At 38.8% G+C, this 20,810-nt stretch overlaps 1 protein-coding gene across 4 annotated transcripts; it reads right to left on the bottom strand.

Moving 5' to 3' along the window:
• Positions 1–3,427: 3,427 nt before the first annotated feature.
• ccng1 (cyclin G1) lies at positions 3,428–14,079 on the bottom strand. 4 transcript variants are annotated; one of them, XM_041193995.1, is made up of 7 exons: positions 14,005–14,079; positions 12,227–12,499; positions 10,840–11,093; positions 9,926–10,004; positions 9,745–9,843; positions 8,258–8,456; positions 3,428–6,976 (listed from the first exon to the last, which is right to left on the bottom strand). In XM_041193995.1, the coding sequence occupies exons 2-6, from the start codon at positions 12,497–12,499 to the stop codon at positions 8,259–8,261; spliced, it is 903 nt and encodes a 300-aa protein (XP_041049929.1). In that variant the 5' UTR covers positions 14,005–14,079; the 3' UTR covers positions 3,428–6,976; position 8,258. The 4 variants fall into 4 exon arrangements, with proteins under 4 accessions (XP_041049929.1, XP_041049928.1, XP_041049931.1 ...); XM_041193994.1 differs by lacking the exon at positions 14,005–14,079 and adding an exon at positions 13,405–13,516; XM_041193997.1 differs by lacking the exon at positions 14,005–14,079 and adding an exon at positions 13,426–13,438.
• Between the last annotated feature and the right edge of the window lie 6,731 nt (positions 14,080–20,810).

Genomic DNA, 20,810 nt, shown 5'->3' with positions numbered 1-20,810 from the left:
CTAGTCACAAAGATGGGTTGAGGGGACTGCTTCCTTCCTGAGTCCCTATCAATCAGTGCTGCCCCCACCACAATTTTGCCTCTGTTGGTTGACTTGCCAACAAATCAGCACTTCTTTTCCCATGCAGTATAAATTGTTCCCTTTTGAAATTTGGCATTTTTGCATCTATCCTAATGGGTGCAAAGCAAAAAGCTTTGACAGCATGTCTTTTTTTCAGTAATAATGGTTAGCCTATTTGTTCTCGATGTGTTGATTGACCTGCTGCACATTTATGTTTTCGTTTCATTTGCAGGGTAGATAGAATGTCTTTTTGGCTTGATGCAGCATCCAGTTAGTGGAAAGCAGCACTTATGTTGCCACTGCACATTAACAGCGTGAAATGACAAGCTTCACCTGTTGCTCAAATTTGAGATATCCTTCCAGGGTAATTTTGAAGTAGACTAGGCACTTTTCATGTCTGAAAGTGGCAGCCTTAAGTCCATTCAAGCAATGATCTGGTCAGGCCAACCATTAAAAACATCTTAGCAAGCCAAAAGGATGTCCTGCCTACTGTACAAATGAGTAATGTGCTATATGAATTTGTGCGAATGATTCCCAGTACATTCCAGCTACTGGCAGATCATATCAAATGGCACATCCCTTTGGCTGCTCACAATACCAAGTTCTCTAACACCAAGTGACTATAGGTCAATATTTCAGTCTATGGCCTGAGCAGAAGCCTTTTAAAAACAATCTATTGTTTTGGAATATGCTGACAGACCTATTTGTGCCCAGAATTTTGTGCTCAATTCTGATTTTCAACGGTTGCATTATTTTGATTTCTCCTTTAATTAACTTGCCATTTTACCCTTAAAACAATAAGCCTTAACTTAATGCCAGATGTATTAATTTTCATAATCATTTATATGGCACTTTATCAATGACTTTCTGAAAATCCATATAACTGATATTCCCTTAAGCACTCAGGAATCTCCTTGAAGAATTTGGATTATATTCATGACAGACTAGTGATGTGCTGTGTTATCAGAGCTTGATTGGCCCATAGCTTTCAAAATATTCTTTGTCTATTGACTCAAGGCAAACAAAGCACGTGTGTATGTCTAATTTTCACAGCTAGTTTCTCCTAGAATATGTTATGAGACATTGGCAGAGGTCCTACATCAAGTATGGCTGACCAGGAGACTCCACCTGCCATAGGTGTATTGGCAAGATTTACATGTTAATTATCAACCTGCTTGGCCATGTTATGAACACCTTCTGGTCCAGAGATAGGGGTACTCCCACTGTACCCATCTAGAATGTTCAACAGTTCACTAATCTCTTCATATCTACAACAGCATCAACAACTTGCTTCATTGAATCAGAAAAAAAAGACCTCAGTTGAAGTGGGTCTTTGCAGCTTATAATAAACTATCAGGTATTAGTTCTCAGGAGCATTTACATTACACCCCTCAACATTCATGCAGCCTTCGGGGAAAAGCAGTAAAGATGATTGGAGTAGGCTTTCTATAAACGAATGTGAACAATGCTGTGAAGTAATAGCTAGATCTAATAGACTATTGGGGTATATTCATGGGACAATTGGTTAAAAGGCAAGGCAATCTATTTTGATTTCAGAAGAGCTTGGTAATGCCTCACTTGGAATACTGTCCAGTTTTGGCCTTCTCACATGCTGGGCAATATGGAGGCATGGAAAGAATGCAGAGGAGAGTCACCAGACCAATTCCCAGTATAAAGCATCTTAATTATCAAAATTGAGACTATATTCTTCAGAAGCGTAAATCCTGGGGGTGAAGATCTGACTTCAGCTTGATGAAGAATGGATTAGATTATGTCCCAATTTACAGTTTGTCCCAAGAAGGGGGTTTGGAAATCACAATTAAGCTGTAGTCATCTTGAAGGGTTGGAGGGGACTTTTTCCCCAGATTTGTGACACAAGATGGAAAAAAAGTGGCTTTACCCATCCATAATTTGTAATTGGGTTGCTTATTGTTTGTACATCTTGGCATTTAATTTCCTGTTGAACTTAGATTTTTCAAAAACCAATACAAGTAGGAAAAGAGTCAATTAGCTTATCTACAGTATAAAGGCACTTTGAATCAATTTCTGGACTTGGCTGACAAATGGCTATTCTCTATGTATTAGACTCACAAACCCAAGGAAGATGGACTTTTCCCTTTTTGATATGACATTTTCCATATTTTACTGTGTTTCAGGAACTTTCCAATGTTTGACATTTCCTTTTCTCTGAAGTATAAGCACATTTTCCTGTTTATTTATTTCTATCAACTACTATCAATTCAATAAATTTACATTAGATGTGAGGAGCCAGTCCTGTGGGTTTTAAATTCATAAGCCTTGATTATTCCACTTAGCACCTTCCAAACCCAAGACCACCACCATCTAGAAGGATAAAGACAGATGATAGATGGGAATGCCACCACCTAGAAGTTCCCCTCCAAGTCACTCACCGTCCGGACTCAAATCACTGTTCCTTCCCTGTTGCTGGGTCAAAGTCCTGAGACTCCCTAACAGCACTGTGGGTGTACCTACACCACATGGACTGCACTGCAGAGGTTCAAGAAAGTAGTTAACCAGCACCTTCAAGGGCAATTAGGGATGCACAATAAATGCTAGCCCAACCAGTGAAGCTCACATCCCATGAATGAATATTAAATAAAATGGAGGAATAAAAGAGAATTCTAGTTTGAAAAAGTTACACTTTCAGAAGGAATCTTAACCATGTCTCAGTTTCAACTAACATCTGCTCAAAAGGCAGAAGGAATTAAATCATTGCAAGTGGGTTGGAGTCAAAAGTTAGGGAGCACATGAGCAAGAGTGCACAAGCAAGAAAGATGGTTAGGGTTATTCCTAGGACCCACACCAACTGTAGACAAAAAGTACATTTGAGATTTAGAGAGGTAAGATCAAAGGCCCTTTCTTGCTCACAAGGAATCCATCACATATCAAAATATCTTACCTAGGCCTCTTGTGGCCTGGATACCTGCTGCCTTACTGAAGCACTTGAGACTGTTGGAATACATGTTATCTTAACAAGGACTTCATCTAAACAAGCTACCCCCTGTAATCAAAGTGTCTACAATACTGGTACAGCTACAAAATACAGTCCTAAAAAAAAAAGCTGGAAGGAGGCAGCAGAAATACATGCTCTTCCCAAATAGAAGACTATTGTTCTTTCAGGTGAACAACTCAGCACAGTTGAAATAAAAGTTAACCAAACTTGAAAAGTTGATGACAATTTTAGTGTATACTCAATAAAGGTCATTCTAAAAAGATTGACCACGGGGGTTTGGACCAATTTTCCAAACATTTTATCAAGTTTATAAATCAACAGTCTTAAAGCACTTGTCCAACAGCCAATGGTTTCACACAAAATATATCTGGAGGCACAAGCAAGTTCTTCACATTTGTTTTTTTAAAAAACGACAAAAATTTATTGAAAAACAAACCAGAGATTCTCATAGGCATTGAAGTAATCATCTTTACACAAAACACTTTTGCTTGCATTGCAACCAAATGTTTCCAGAATAAATATCGTATTGCAACCAAATGTTTCCAGAATATAAATATCACGGTGTTTTACGTTAAATATAGAAGAATAATCAAGTCGGTTGTTTAGAAACTGTCCCACTCCCACCATAGGCTTAACTAAACTAGTCATATTGCACTGCACCAGTGAAAATCAATTCATTGCCTATAATGAATAAGCCTAATTTAAATAAATTAAATAACCATTGCACACTAGAAATAAAAAATCCAATTCTAAGCAAGAATGCAAGTCTTTTAAAACAAATACTAAAAAGTGACTTTGAAATTTCACTTGGAGGGTCCTGAAATGAATTCACAATGTAGAAATTGTAACATGTCATCTGAATTTCCAAGTAGTTAGATTTGAATATTTTGTTTTCTTTTTATTTCAAACATACTTCGTTTATTACCATTTTCAGTAATTTTAAAACCAAGTCAAGCCAAATGGAAACAAAGCATTCAGAAGCATTTCCTTCACAAAATGCATTTAGCAATACTGCAATGGCATTTCATGATCCCAAACTGAATCACAATTTAATAACTTCAAAAAGCATGTTTATTATACAAGCGTCTTGTATCTGATCAAAAAGACTACACTTTTCACCTCCCATAATAATGCAAGGATCTAGTTTTCTTGGCTGCTGCTAACCAGGTGATCAACAAGCTCAAATCCTCAGTGCAGAACATGCTCCATTCATAAAATGCAATAAAGGGTTAGGTTGGGTTAATGCAGCAAACCAAGAAAAGAATTTTAATAAGTTTCCAAGAAGTTTAGAGTTTAAGCAAAGATTAACTGTGGACACTTCCAAGTGATTTGATGTGGATCTTAACTTAGGCATTTTTATGAAATTATACTATTTTATGAAATTTTTGACCTAGTAGCTTTCCAACATTGCTAGCATATAGGAATCTGCCTTTCAAGCTGTGTTTCGATAATGCACTAGATCCACACTACATTTAGGTTTTTTTTTTGCTTTTTATTGATTAAAAAGTGCCAAACAATCTTGCTGCTAGAAAGTGTATTCCAAGCATTGTTTCATTAAAAATGGATTTCCACTCGACTAGTTTTATGGCACATAAAACTTTGAGTTAGATATAAACTCAACATCTGGTTCTACTAAAATCCATGCTCAAAAGCCTCATCTGCAGCATAACCAAGTTTCTAATCACTTTCTCAAACGATTTTTCCAAAACTTCCTAAAGTTAGTTTCTCCTACTGGCAAAACCCCAGTGCAATATTTTCATGAATAAGGGAGCTACAATAAGCTTCGATGTAGCTGGGAACTATGCAATGCATAGATTGCTGGTGAAGCATGGCCATTAATACTTTTCACTATACAACTGTCTGTATCAGCTTTACACATTTGTGACAGTTACACTCTTCTAGGACCAAAGCCTCCAAGTAGAAACACAAAATATCAATTTCAGTATGAGTTTGAAGGATTAAAACTTAAGTACTGTATTTCTGTAAAATCAAATAAAAACCTAACTCTCCACCAGTCTTTAAATAAAAAATACTGCTCCTAATCTAGAAATTAAAGTGTATCAAACTAGAGCACTGTGCAAGTTTAAGTTTGTAGGGTTTAGGAACTTTTACTAGATAAAAAAAAAAAGCAAGTAATTTCCATTATTACGGAGATAAAGTGAATTATCCAATTCTGTCCTCCTTGATAAGTTCAAATCAAAAGGTTACAATGTTGGAAATGGGCACTAACGTAACAGTAATATTATTTGGAATCTACTAAGACAAATGATTAGATGAGTGGATTACTAATGGTTCCATCTGGTGTATTACCTGGATACACTCTACAACTCAATTTACTGATAAAGGTTAGGCAGAGCAGATAACTGAACACAACATTTAAATTTATAGGGGAATTAATGGATTTCCTTTATCAACCAAAGGGTCAGGGTATAACAAATAAGATCTACATCACCATGAAATGGTAAATGATACATGTACAGTGGTGTACCCAAGTCTCCAGAATGTACCAAAGCACTTTCAGCCAAATAATTACTTTTCCCTTCCCCTACCAGAAGAGGTAGCTTAGTTGGTAGCACTGTCACCACTCAGTCAGGAGGTTGAGAGTTAAAATCCCACAGTGGTGGCTCAGGTAAAAAAAAATCTATGCTGAGGGAGGTGCCCTCTTTCAGAGGTGTTAAACTGAGTCCCCCCGTCAACCCATTCAGTTGGATGTGAAAGAGCCTATGGCACTATCTTGAAGAGGAGCAGTGGAGTTATCTCCAGTGTTTTTTTGATTAATATTTATTCCTCAATTAACTTTGAAGAAAAATTATCTAGTCATTATCATATTGCTGTTTGTGGAAGTTTGCGGTGCACAAATGGACTGCCATGTTACCTACACTGCATTGGTGAATATGCTTAAAGTGTTTCACTAGTGATACCAGGTCCCTCAATTGGTTAGAGTGCCTGAGAATGAGGAATCTCCCCCACCCCTAACTGTGAATGAGGGACCCTCCACCCCTATGAGGCTGCAGACAAACCAAACTGGGATTGGTTGCCAAGAGATAATTGCTGTCAACTGGCTCATTAGTGAGCCCAATTGGAATCTTGCTGCCAGTGGCCATGTTGGGCCCTTCCTGCCCTAACTTAGTTGAGTCAGTTTTCCCTCCCTGAAGTTGGGAACTATTGGATGTAGCTACTCTTGTCCTATTCTGCACCCCACCCACCATCATACCCACTCCAGTGAGCTCAAATAAATTACAACCATAGCTTTTGAGGCTACAGAAACTGAAGAGAAAAATGAAGGGAGAGAGTTATCAAACTGTAGGCTCCTCTCAGACAGCGTTCTGGCAAAAAGACTAGGCTATTATAATCTGATAAGATAAGCCTGCAAAAACAGCCTCAATAGAATAACTTCAAATAAATCATTTTCCAGTCCACTTATGGGATATGTCTGCATCTAATTGCAATTCTTTTAATTTGAGGAGAGAGGAAGAGAGAAGGTCATGATTGTTAAGTGACCTGTAGGCTAATGGAATTTACTTCAGGGAAGAATCAATAAACTTCATTTCCCTAATGAATGTGACATGCACATTTAGATCTAGAGTAATTAAAAACCTCATGGAGGTTTTAAATTAAGCCAATAAGATTGAAAAGGATGATTGTGTATCAAGTCAATATTTGACCAAACCCTTTATTACAGTTTTTGACAGTTGAAAATACCTGTATGCAAAAAGTTGGATACCATATTGATCACAGCTCAGAATTTAAAAACGTTTAGAAATGCAATAGTAAAAAATAGTTGCCAGTATTATTTTTCAGAATTACATCCTACACACTACTTCACTGCAAGCTGTAGCTCTTAGAGAGGATACTTCTTGTGAAGATGAGCAAATTTAGTTAACTGTTGAGGCACTTCAGCTGATGAACATCATTCCTTTTGGTGCATGATGTATTAAGGTTCTGCAGGAAGGAAAAGAATGAAAAACAACTATTAGGATTTGTCCTTCAAAATTGATGGCTCATAAATTAAGTCCATGTCCTCATATCTGAAGATTTTACAACATAGACCAGCCAAAGCATTCCTACGTTTCAGTACATAAGCAATAGTATATTAAGTATTAAAACGTGATCCAAGTTTAGAATAAGGCACTACTAGGTTTAGTACAGGTTTAAAAAAAAAGTCTTGCTTTAGATATTCTAGGCAACAAATGAATGCCTCACTAGCAATATCCACATCCCATTACAGAATTTAAAAATATTCTTTAAAAGATACTGCAGCAATGATCAAAGCACTTCAAGTTTAGGGATATACAGAACTTGTACTTAAAATTTGATGGCATAATCCAAAAATTGTATCCCCAACTTTGTGAACCAGATATTTATATCTTTCATTTGCCTCCCCAGATGTGATCCAAAAAAGTTCTGATAGAATGAAGCCAAATACACATTGTTAAGCTGCTTTACTTCACAGCAGGTGAAGATGCCAGAGCAACATTTATGACCAGATAGCTTGACCCAATAATTAAGATGGTATGCTTTCCCCACAGTGGGTTGTTTTACTTGACTTGAATAAAGTAACTCCTAGCAACCCTCCTTCATGCTAAAAATCTGAGTCTAGCCTTCACAAGACCCAACTATGTGTATCTCCTTTTCTGTAAATTCTCTACTAACCACCTTAAATAAGGCCTGCCAAATAATCCTGCAGTGAGGTGTTCATTGATTACTGAGACAAGCTATTAAATTGCTTATTGGTTTACTGTTTGTGGGGAAAATTAGAATTTAATAACTCAAGCTCTTCATTTTTAAAAAAGTATTATGAATATACCTTGCTCCAAGAACCCAAAATTTAAAAGTAACTCCCCACCCCCACTTCCTATGCTTTCAGTGGAAAATAATACCAAAATTAGGGTATAATCCCCATCTATTCATGAAAATATTCAGGAGCTATTTTGTTGTGGAATATATACTATTTGTCTGCCATAATTAAAAGAAGTGCATTTCTAATTTGGTCATTTCTGTACACCTATTAAATATATGGTGCAACAGAGACAGAAGAGCACGAGAACACAGACTGGCAGCAGAGTCAGGTCATAGTAACATGAGCAGGGGGGTGGGAATACACACATTTATGGTGTGAAGGGATAGAAGGAAGAAAAAAAAGTTTGCAATTTGGTTCTAAAATCAAAAATTCAATTACAAGTTGAATTGATAATTGCATAAAAGGATTACAGGTGTCCATACCTCACTCGGTACATGTGGCAGCTTCAGGAATCGTCGGGAGAGGAGTTACACGATGGGAATGGTGAAGCTGCCTAGATGTGCGTCTTGATACAATCCACATGAGCTTTTTGTTGCTAGGTCTGGAGCACCTAGATGATGAATAATCTGCTAAACATTCTGCAACATGACCTCTCCAATGGAACAAATCATGGTCACTTATCTGTGGGAAATCAGAAAATACTTGTAAAACTAGAATTTTTCCCAAAAAGGGGAGGGACACAACAGTCAAATCTCTCTACGAGTGTTTTAATCTATTATAATGTTCAAGAAGAACTACTAATGCTAAATCAGTGAAAGGTACCATTGGAACCAGCCAAAGAGAACAACATCATTGATCTTACAGGTAATCCAGAAGTAACTATATAAAAAAAGAGAATCCTGATCATGTAATGTGGAAATAAGAGGTGGCAATTTATTGGGACTTCAGGATAGGAAAGAAGGGTTTACTGGATTTTCAGGGTTCCAGCTTCTGGATGCAAAGGATGGCAAATTGATGCCTTTAATAGTCCAGATATGCATTACACAAGGAAGCAACCATCACAAAGCCAAAAGATATATCCAGACACTGGGTTGAAATTCATCTCGAGTTAATTCACAACAGTGCAATAACAAATAGACAGCCTGTTTTACAAACATCATCTTGCATTTACATAGCACCTTTAAACACATTCAAATATCCTGAGGCTCTTTCCAGGGATGTTATCAAACAAAGTTTGACACTGAGCCACAAATAAATTTGGATACAAGACCAAAGGTTTGGTCATAGAGGTAGATTTTAAAGGAGAATCTTAAAACAGAAGAGAGAGCAGCAGAGACAATGAGGTGGGAATTCCAGAGCTTAGGGCCAAGGCAGCTGAAGGCATGGTCACCAATGGTGGAGCAATGAAAATTGGAGATGCTCAAGAGGCCAGAACTGGAAGAATGCAGATGTCTCAGAGGATAAATAAGTCTGGAGAAGATTGAAGGGATAGTGAGTGAGGTGCAAGATCCTGAAGGGATTTCAAGAACCAGGACGAGAATTTTAAAGTCAATGCATTGAAGGCCGGAAGCCCAAGTTAAATTAACCAAAATGGTAAATTGTAAGACAGGCTGCTGATTCACGACTGTGATGCCAATCTTGCGTTTTGGCCCAAGAGGAACTTCACCCCCACTATCTGAACCCAAATTAATTTCCCACAATATTGTTCAACTAAAAATGCAAACCCTCATTAGAAAGAATTACTCCAGTTCCACGCTTTTACAGTAATTAAAAATCTTTGATGAAAAGAATTTTGCCAAATCCCAAGTCCCTTGGCATAGTTCCTCTTAAAAAAGTACTCACAATAGACTTTTCTATTTAAATCCTCAACCTATTAATTTGGAAGGAGCTCTCTCAGCTGTTTTACTTTAACGACAAGGTAAATCTGCAGCCTAGCGTCAGCATTTTGATGTAACACGACACCACTCACTTTGGAATGTTGCTGTAGACTCTCTATGGCCTCTGTTAATTCATGCAACTTCTGTGTTTGGACCTCTAGAGCAAGGATCGACAGTGCCAATGTGGACGCCTGAAATAAAAGTATATTTATTTATTAATTAAAAAAATAAACAATTTTAAAATTTAGAACATTCACTAGTGTCTAAACTTACTTTCGTCTTGGAGAAGACGAAACGACAATTACAGGCTTTAAGCTGGGATTCGAGTCGCTCAAGGTTCAGCATCTTTTTCCTAAAAGGAAATTCAATGTCAGACAAGATTCTATTCTATGCCTTTATACACAAGTGAGCCAATTTTCATCAATCCAAATTGCATGCAACATCAACAAGGACTGTCTGCTTAATTAAAATTTGATTTAAACTTTGCCTTGTGTACAATACTCACAACCAACATAACCCACAAACCAGAACAAGGAAGTAAACGGTAGACAAGCCACCACAACAAAGTGTGCAAGAGCCACCTCTGCAACTGGGCAGATTACATTGCTACCCTACCCCCCAACCCCATTGGGAGGAGAAGTCTGACTGTCCCTCAGTGGAATCATTAGAATTATATGAGCTTCTCTCCACAACAGGATGAGCAAGATCAGAAACTGTGTGCAGTGTGAATGGTGCTCAAGGTTATTGACTAATCCATGTTGCAGCAATGTTGGGATTTCAACATCCCAAATAACTTCTGCATTTAGATCTTTATTCTATCCAAACACTTGCCCATTTATTTTCAGCAAGATATTTTCACAGCAAATCCCTCACCTATATAATACAGTCCAGTTAAAGGAATGAGCTTTCAGATCCCCACCCCATTCACAACTTTGGCACAGAATTGCTAATATGGGGCATTACTATTTTCTACATAAACTGTCCACACAAGTACTTAAGACATATGAACTACAACTTTAATTATCAATCCAAGTGACTGTATTAAAAGTATCTCATTTACAGTAGCAAAGAAATACTTAACTTGTACTTACCACAGCAAGTAAACTGGCCCTAGGCTGACAGTTCTAACACAACATACAAAATAACAACCCAGAACAAAATCAAACTAACACTGAAGTCAGCCATACCTTTCAGATGAAGAACAGTTCAGAATGAGTTTGTGATATAGTCGCAGAAAGCTCAAAACAGTCGGACCTTTCACCCTCCAGTGCAGCTTTTCCAGTATAATATTCTCCATCCTCATCATATCTGAAACAGTGAATCTATATTGACCAATTCGAATCAGGTCACTGGCAAGTGGAATACTGTGCTCTTCTTCAGTCACCTTCACAGCGAGGTAAAAACAGCAAAGGCCGACACAGCATAAATGTTTCGGCTGCACCTGGAAACAAAGAATATACTTTGCTAATCAACTGCATTTACTTGAGCACAAAAAGTACAGAGGGAGTACTGCACTGGCAGGGGTACATCCTTCAGATGAGACATTAAACTCAGGTCCTATCTGCCTGCTCAGGTGGCTGTAAAAGATCCCACAAAACTATTTCAGAGAACAACATGCGAGTTATCCCTGGAGTCCTGGCCAATATTTATCCTTTTATAATCAACATTAAAAAAAAAAAGCAGAATATCTGGCTGTTAGCACATTGCTGTTTGTGGAAGTATGTTGATGGGTTTCCCTACATTACAAAAGTTTTTCACTGGATGTCTTGAAGCACTTTACAGCCAGTGGTCATAAAAAGCACTATATAAATATAAGTCTTGTTTTTTTGCAAAAAAAGTCAAGCATGGTGCAAACTCTCAAGAATTTACAAGTACTGTATCAAAACCATCCAAGACAATTCAAAAAGACAAATATGTCCCAAGTTACAATAATCTATGATTTTCCTAACAATGTAACTTTGCATTTAAGCAATTAAACTATACAAAACCATCCACGTGAAATACATGAAAAAATCTTAGTACAGCCCTGATTAACATTACCCATGCTTCCAACTATCTGTATATGACCAATGGGCCTATAATTTATCCGTGTTTTAACATCCAAATATTCACGTATATAGTCAAATATCTTGTGCAATAACTTGCACTTCCTGCATTCTTCCTCATCATATTTCACTGATAGCATCAAAAACACTACCCTGACTCGACAGAAATACCACACAAGACCCACTAATGTGAATTTTTTTAAGATTACAGTGATACAATATTTCCAGTCCAGGCCAGCAGAATCACATGCACATGGGCCAGGCATCCCCAGAAAATTGGGCATACATGTATCCAGTCAGCATCAAAGCCAAGTTGATAACTCAGACCTGTGTAGAAAGCTAATGCAATCTGCAGTTAAGCTCAAACTGAACTCTAATTCTCTATTCCTGGATTAGATTGAGTTTCCCATGTAACAGAAGGTAATACAGTGGATCTGCAGTGTCAATATGGCTTGACTGCAGAGGATTATAACAGTCATAAAATGTTTTTCCTCATGAATTAGGTGAAGAAAAATAACAGTCATCTCACCTTCATCAACCCTAGGAATCTATCAAGCAAACTGGCAGCCAGGACAAATGCATCAGTACTAAAGCCAAAGAACTGGGACAGACTGAGGAGATCCTTGACTTCAAGCTCTCTCAGCCGCACAGTCATCCGAATTCCATTTTCATGTGCTGATTCGATGACCTTCAAACCACTTATCCTTGGTTGATATTTTGGTTCTTGTTCCAATTGTACATTTAGCAGGTTCACATGGGCCAGGATTTCACTGCTTGCTCCTTGTGTGTCAATTCCAATCATCTGAAACAGAAGGAAAATAACAATATTTTGTTACTTAATAGCTCTGAACCTCTGACTAAATACTACAGTACTATACTGTGATAAAGAGAAATTTCAATTTTACACCAAAATGAGGTCAGAGATCCCTTCTTGACAACTGGATTTGCCATGAATTTAGATATAGGATGGCTTAACCTGTTCTCCAAAAGCAGAGTTTCCCTTAGCAAGGGGGGGAAAAGCTCACGATTTCAAAATTCAAAAGCACCTTGCACAAATTGGCACCCATGGGCTAAAAGTGGCTTTCAAAGACCAGACAACTCAGTCAAATATGCACACTTTTTTTAAATTGATTGATTTGTCCTATTTGAATTTTGTAGGTCTGGAGATTTGGAAAAGCCTGCCCTTAGTATTGTTCTCATCTGTGATTAAATCCTAAATCAGAACAACAAGCTCTATTTGTATTGAGTTCAAACATGCAAATGATGGGATCAAATGTTTAAAATTCCATCCCCTCCCCCATCCTGAAGCTTCATGGTAGAAATCCACGAAGCCAAGAAGACAAAGCTTGAAACTCCATAACAGCTAACAGCAGTTAATTCTTTAATCTGAACAGTTCAAAAGAATTGAAAATATAAGATACTAAAACTAAACAACATCAGATTACGGAAAAAGAATTCGCATTTTGACCTCAATCCCTCTTGATTCAGAAAAAAGGTATATCTACCCTAATTATTAACCTGCCCCCCCCCCCCAAGAGATTGTTGCATATTTTAACATTTGCAGTACTCTGGCAAGTTACTTTGACTAACATTCTAGTCAGGTTACATACAAAGGTTACAGACTAAGCTAGCTGAATGTAACAAGCTACCGGGCCGCAGAAATTCTGCTGAGCACACCAGCTCCTCCCTCATTTTTGTCGGCCTTACCAATCAGCAGTTCAGGGTCACCAATCAGCAGTTCAGGGTCACCCCCCACCCCCCGACATGAAGGGGAATACAGCCGACAAGCCGACAGTCTCAGCACCTCGCACACTCGGAAGGAACATGTTCGGACTTGCCCCACTCCCTTCTTCAGGCCGGCTGGGTGAGGGGAGGGGGGGGGGGGGGGGCGGTAATCGGTTCGCTTTGCAGCTGCTTCATACAAACGAGCGGCAATCTGGCAGGATCAGCAGACACCGTGTCGTTCAGCAGTGGCACTGGGCGTTTCATTGACGTTTTAATGGCATCAGCAGTTCCATTGTAACTCAGACAAACTGCAACGCAGCCTGCACAGTGCAGAACGCACAGCAAACTGAACTTCAATATCATTCTCCATAAACCACTAATGTAATTCATAATTGTAAGGCGAATACAAAAACATAAACCAACATACATAATTTAAATAGACATAACATTGAACAAATATCCCTTTCTCTACCAAACATTAGTACTGTAGATTACCAAAGCGTCTTCCACTCAGTAAGATATTTTAAACATTATATTAACTTTACTCGAATTATTTTTTTCAATCCATAATTAAAACATCACCTTGCTTTATCGGTTCAGCGATTCTCTGGCGTCCCGGAGCAATTGCCTTCTTTTAAAGCCATAATCATGTCCCGCCCTTTCTCCAAGTCAATTGGTCTGGATTGCCCAGCTCACGCTTTCTTCACTTCCATTCGTCAGCTCCGAAGTCCATCAAATTGCCTTTTACTTTGTCCTGTCCATTTCCAGATCGGCAAGGTTGCAGCTGGCCGAAAATATAAGAGGAACGACAGTCCGGGTCGGGGAGACAGCGGGTTGGGGAATAGGCCTAATTTCAGTTTTATTATTGCCTTTACGAGCCTTTTCTGCATCATGAGTAAACCTCCTTACTCCATTACAGTTCGTAATTTTAACATTGATGCAACAATGAAACGTCCGTCCACAGCTTGCCTTTAACCGGCTCAATCCTTCCCAGAACGAGGAAAAGATGGTTATTTATAGAATTTGTTCTGTGTATAGACACAAGTGGATTTTTTCCATTAACTTTGTAAAACTAATTCAAGTATTTATAATGTATTGTACTTTTTTTGAAAAAATATATTTTATTTATAAAATATCTAAAAGAACATTACAAAACATTTAAAATGGCTATCACAGAAAGTGCAATGATATTCAAATTATCTACATTGATCATGTTGCAACTGTATCCCTCTCCGCAGATGCTGTCAGACCTGCTGAGTTTTTCCAGGTATTTTTGTTTTTAATCATGTTGCACTCTGAAGTGCTTCAATACAATTGTGATACATGTAATATTAACTTGTATCCTTCCAGGAATATTTAGTACTGTTCCCAGTCCCGCCCTTCTTTGAGCCAGATCTCTGTTCTCGCCACAATATCATATTTCCATGTGGATACCTGCGCACAACTCACCAATCTTATTTACCACACACTGCACATTCACATATATGTACTGTAGCCCTAACTTAGGCTTTATTTTCCCCCTTATGCTGAAACCACCTTACTATTTCCTACTCTAGTACTGTGTCTCCCTGTATTCTTTGCACCTCGATAGTCCCCTCCAGTGTTACCTGCTGTTTCATACATCCCTGCCAATTAGTTTAAACCCTCTCCAATGGCACTAGTAAATCTGTTTAGGTGTAACCTGTTCGACCTGTACAGGACCCATCTGCCCCAAAGTTGATCTGACTGTTTCAAGAATCTACAGCCCATCGTCCTGCACCATCTCTCCAGCCATGCATTCATCTGTTCTATCCTCCTATTTCTATTCTCATTGTGCATGGTACTGGGAGATCACCACTTTTGAGGCCCTGCTTGCTAATTTCCTACCAAACTCCCTAAATTCTGACTGCAGGTGTTCAGGAAAGAAAGGATAGGAGGCAATATTGAGTAAGCAGAACATTGCAGACAATGTCTCAGAGGGGTCAAGAACAGAATCTATTTGGCTAAAGTTAAGCAACAAATAAGGTGCAATTACATTGCTTGGTGTAGTCTATAGGCCACCAACTAGTGGGAAAGAGGTGGAGGAACAAATTTGCAAGGAAATTACAGAGAAGTACAAGAATTATAGAATAGTTATAATGGGCGATTTCAATTATCCAAATATAGACTGAAATAGTAGTAGTGTAAAAGGGAGAGAGGGGCATAAGTTCCTAGAGTGTGTTCAGGAGAATTTTCTACAGCAGTATGTTTCCAGCCCAATGAGAAAAGAGGCACTCTGGATCTGGTTCTTACGAATGAAGTGTGCCAAGGGGATCAAATGTCAGTAGGTGGACATTTAGGGACAGTGTTTATTGTAGCACAAGGTTAAGTTGGCTATGGAAAAGGACAAATAACAATCCAGAGTAAGAATAATTAACTGGGGTAAAGCCACTTTAGTGGGGTAAGAGTCGATCTGGCCCAAATAAATCAAAGATTAGCAGACAAAACCATAATTGAACAAAGGGGTGCCTTTAAAGATGAGATAGTTCAGGAACAGTCGAAGTGTATTCCCACAAAGAAGAAAGGTAGGGCTAACAAATATATGAATGGTGAAGGAGATAGAGCTTAAAATGAAGCAGATGTCAGGTGGATAATACAATTGAGAAGCAGGCAATAGGAGGCTCAGAGGGGAATTTAAAGAGCAAGTAAGAGAAGCAAAGAAAGAGTATGAGAAGGGACTGACAGATAACATAAACAGAATCCAAAATTCTTCTATAGACATATAAAAAGTAGAAGGGTAGTAAGAGGAGTGGGGCCGATTAGGAACGAAAAAGGCAGTTTACACATGGAGGCAGGGGAAATGGCTGAGGTATCAAATGAATACTTTGCATCTGCCTTTACTAAGGAAAAAGATGCTGCCTAGATCATTGGGAAAGAGGACGCAGTTCAGATATTTCAAGGGTTTAAAATTGATAAGAAGAAGATGTTAGATAGGCTGCCTGTGATTGAAGTTGATAAGGCACCAAGACTGGATGAGATGAGGATAATGAAGAAAGCCAGAGTGGAAATTGTGATGGCACTGGCCATAATTTTTCAATCTTCCTTAGACTCGGGGTGGTGCCAGAGGACTGGAGAATTGCAAATGTTACATCTTATTTGAAAAAGGTATAAAGATAAGCCCAGCAACTACAGGCCAGTGAGTTTAACCTTGATAATGGGGAAGCTTTTAGAAACGATAATTTGAGATAAAATTAACAGTGACACACACAGATATAGGTTTATTAAGAAAAGCCAACATGAAGTTGTTAAGGGCAAATCGTGCTTAACTAAATTGCTTGAGTTTTTTGATGAGGTAACAGAGGGTTGATGAGGATAATGCTGTTGATGTAGTGTAAATGGAGGTTTTCCAGAAGGCATTTGATAAAGTGCCGCACAATAGATTTATCAGCAAAGTTAGAGTTTATGGAATAAAATGGACTGTAGCAGCATGGATCTGAAATTGGTGAATGGGCAGGAAACAAAGAGTAGTGGTGAACAGTTGTTCTTCAGAGTAAAGGAAGGTTTGTAATGGAGTTCACCAGGGATCAGTGTTTGGACCCCTGCTATTCCAGATGTACATAATATATAGTAAAATATATTTGGGGGAGATAGTGGTAATATCACTGGCCTAATAATACAGAGGCCCAGTTAATGTTCTGGGGGTGTAAGTTCAAATCCTACCTTGGCAGCAGGTAGAATTTACTTTCAATTTTAAATCTGAAATATATAGCTAGTTTAAGTAACGGTGACCATGGCAATTATCATCAATTGTTATAAAAACCCATTTGGTTCACTGATGTCCTTTTGGGAAGGAAATCTGCCATTCCTACCTGGACTGACCTGCATGTGATTCCAGACCCAAAGCAATTTGGTTGACTCTTAACTGCCCTCAGTTCAAGGGTAGTCAGGGATGGGCAACAAATGCTGATCTTGCCAGTGATGCCCACATCTCATGAAAGAATAAAGAAAAAAAGTATTGATCTTGGTGTAGAGGGTGCAATTTCAAAATTTACAGATTATATGAAACTTGGGAGTATTGTAAACCGTAAGGAGGATAGTGTAGAACTTCAAAAGGACATAGACATATTGATAGAATGAGCGGACAAGTGGCAGATGTAATTTAATGCATAGAAGTGTGAAGTTATTAATTTTGGTAGGAAGAATGCAGAGTGACAATATAAAATTCTAAAAGGGGTGCAGAGCTTAGGGATCTAGGTGTATATGTGCATAAATTATTGAAGGTGAAAGGACAGGTTGAGAGAGTGATTAATAAAGCATTGGGAATCCTGGGCATTATCAACAGAGGCATAGAGTACAAAAGCAAGGAGGTTATGTTAAACCTGTACAAAACACTGGTTCAGATTCAACTGGAGCATTGCAACCAGTTCTTTGCACATCACTTTAGGAAGGCAAAGGAGGTGAAGACATTGGAGAGGGTGCAGAAAAGATTCATGATAATGGTTCCAGGTATGAGGAAGTGTAATTACGTTGAAAGATTGGAGGAGTTGGGACTGTTTCCCTTGGAGAACAGAAGGTGGCGAGGAGATTTGATAAAAGTATTTAAAATCATGAGGACTCTGGACAGAGTAGATGGGGAGAAACTTTTCCCATTGGTGGAAGGACCAAGGAGTAGAGGGCATAGATTTAAGATAATTGATAAAAGAAGCAATGGCAATGTGAGAAAAATCTTTTTCATGCGTTGAGAGGTTAGGAATGCAATGCCTGAGAGTTTGGTAGAGGTAGGATCTACTGAGACTTTCAAAATGGAATTCCATCATTATCTGAAAAGGAAGAATTTGCAGAACTACATAATATAGGCAAGGGAGTGGCATGAGCTACATTGCTCCTTCAGAGGGCCAGACAGAGAAGATGGGCTGAATTGCCTCCTTCTGTGCTATAACCATTCCATGATTCTGTTTTTCTTCAATTTTCACAGATCCGAAGCTCCAAAAAACCTGAAAATGTATTCACTTTTTTTTAAACATTCGCAGAGTACACAAATACACATTGATTAAAGTTGCCAAGAATGTAAATGAATTGGAAAGTGAGATAGTTACAGCAGAGGAATAGAGCTGAGCTGTGTAGGTAATGGGTTGCTTTAAATGGAATGCCTATCATTTCATTAACCAAATGAAGGTCAGATTTTATTAATTGTTTGCCCATCCAATGAAGACAATGGCTGCATGGAACAAAAAAAAATCCTTTCAATGGTCATTGATGTCTGCCAGCTGCGCAGATGAATCAGATCAGGCAAACCACAGCAATAAATTTAATGCCACTGCTGGCTGGATTTAAATCTCAATTGTTTAAACCCTTTACAGCGAATGCAATGCTTTAAATGACTCCACACGCTCAATCTATTAGTCCAGCTAATACTTAACTACGAAGTGAGTGTACAGAAGTTCTCAGCGCTTTGCGTATGTGTCCAGCCTCCAAAAATCAGAAAGGAATTACTCTGAAGAAGCTTGACATTGGGTATTTTCATTCATACATTGCATTGGGGGATTTAGCCTTTGAAATTTTGCTCCACCATATGAGCATAATATATAAAATTCTTCAATCTCTTATTCAAGCAAAGTTTTTAACCTGTTTATCCTACAGCATAATTTCAAGCCCTTAATATTTCCCTCATCCATGGCCAGAATTTTACATTAAATGAGCGGGCCCGGCCCAAAATCACGTGAAATAGCGCAAGAAAACATCGGGTGTGCATTTCGATGTCTTCACACTCGCCTGTAACATGACAGTCGGCAGGCGGGCGCAGGGGTCGGAAACATGCTCGCCAACAATTAAACAGGCAATTAAACGCATTAACAACCCATTTGATTCAAATTTTATGTTGCCTACGCGATTTAGCACTTGTCACATGGGCAATGTGGTCAATCCGTTTTTTCTCATTTTTCATCCAAGGGCAGGATAAAAGGAGACTGGAGCTTTGACTGTGTGTGTTGTTAAGAGTTTGCTGTTGCTGCTTTAGTGCTGAGATTTCATACCTTTTCCTGTGGTTTCTGCTGAAGTTAGCTTTGTTTTGAGGACTCTTTTGTTTTGTCGACTCTCTTGGAGGATTTTTGCTGAGTGCACCCTTTAGTGCATGGGACAGAGTCATCTGTATTTCAGCAGGTGGGGATTGTTTACTCCCTGTGAGGACCTCCTCTGAAGAGAGGGATAGAGGAATGTCCGAGGCATTGTTCCAGGGAGAGACCTAAGACCATAAGATATAGCAGCAGAAGTAGGCCAGTCAGCCCATTCAGTCTACTCTGCCATTCTATGAAATCATGGCTGATCTGATAATCCTCAACTCCACTTTCCTGTCTTTTCCCCATAACCCTCGATTCCCTTACTGATTAAAAACCGGTCTATCTCAGCTTTGAATACACTTAACGACCCAGCCTCTACAGTCCTCTGCCATAAAGAATTCCACAGATTGACTACCCTCTGAGAGAAGAAATTCCTCCTCACCCCTGTTTTAAATGGGTGCCCCCTTACTCTGAGATTATGCCCTCTGGTCCTAGTCTCTCCCACAAGGGAAAACAACCTCTCAGCATCTACTCTGTCAAGCCCCCTAAGATTCTTATATCTTTCAATAAGGTCACCTCTCATTCTTCTAAATTCCATTGAGTACAGGACCAACCTACCCAACCTCTCCTCATAAGAAAACCCCTCCATCCCCAGGATCAACCTAGTGAACCTTCTCTGGACTGCCTCTAATGCCAATAAATCTTTCCTTAGATAAGGGGACCAAAACTGTTCACAGTATTATAGGTGTGGTCTAAGTAGTGCCTTGTATTGTTTTAGCAAGATGTCCCTATTTTTATACTCCATTCCCTTTGAAATAAAGGCCAACATTCCATTTGCCTTCCCTATTACCTTGAACTTGTATGTTAGCTTTTTGGAATTCATGCACAAGGACCCCCAAATCCCTCTGTGCTGCAGCCTTTTGCTGTCTTTCTCCATTTAAATAATATTCAGCCCCTCTTCTTCCTGCCAAAGTGCATAACCTCACATTTTCCCACATTATGTTTCATCGGCCAAGTTTTTGCCAACTCGCTTAACCTGTCTATATCCCTCTGTAGACTCCTTGCGTCATCCTCACCACTTGCCTTCCCACCTATTTTGTGTCATCTTCAAACTTGGTGATAGTACATTCACTTCCCTCATCCAAGTTATTAATATATATTCTAAATAATTGAGACTCCAGCACTGATCCCTGTGGCACTCGACTAGTTACAGGTTGCCATCCTGAAAATGCCCCCTTTATTCCCACTCTATCTTCTATTAGTTAGCCAATCCTCTATCCATGCTAATATACTACCCCCAACACCATGGGCTCTTATTAAGTAGCCTTATGTGCTGTACCTTAAATGCCTTTTGGAAATCCAAATATATTACGT

Source organism: Carcharodon carcharias, chromosome 8 (assembly GCF_017639515.1).
Source record: "Carcharodon carcharias isolate sCarCar2 chromosome 8, sCarCar2.pri, whole genome shotgun sequence".
NCBI lineage: Eukaryota > Metazoa > Chordata > Chondrichthyes > Lamniformes > Lamnidae > Carcharodon > Carcharodon carcharias.
The sequence above is the reverse complement of the archived record's forward strand: the minus strand, read 5'-3'. Positions and strand labels throughout refer to the sequence as shown.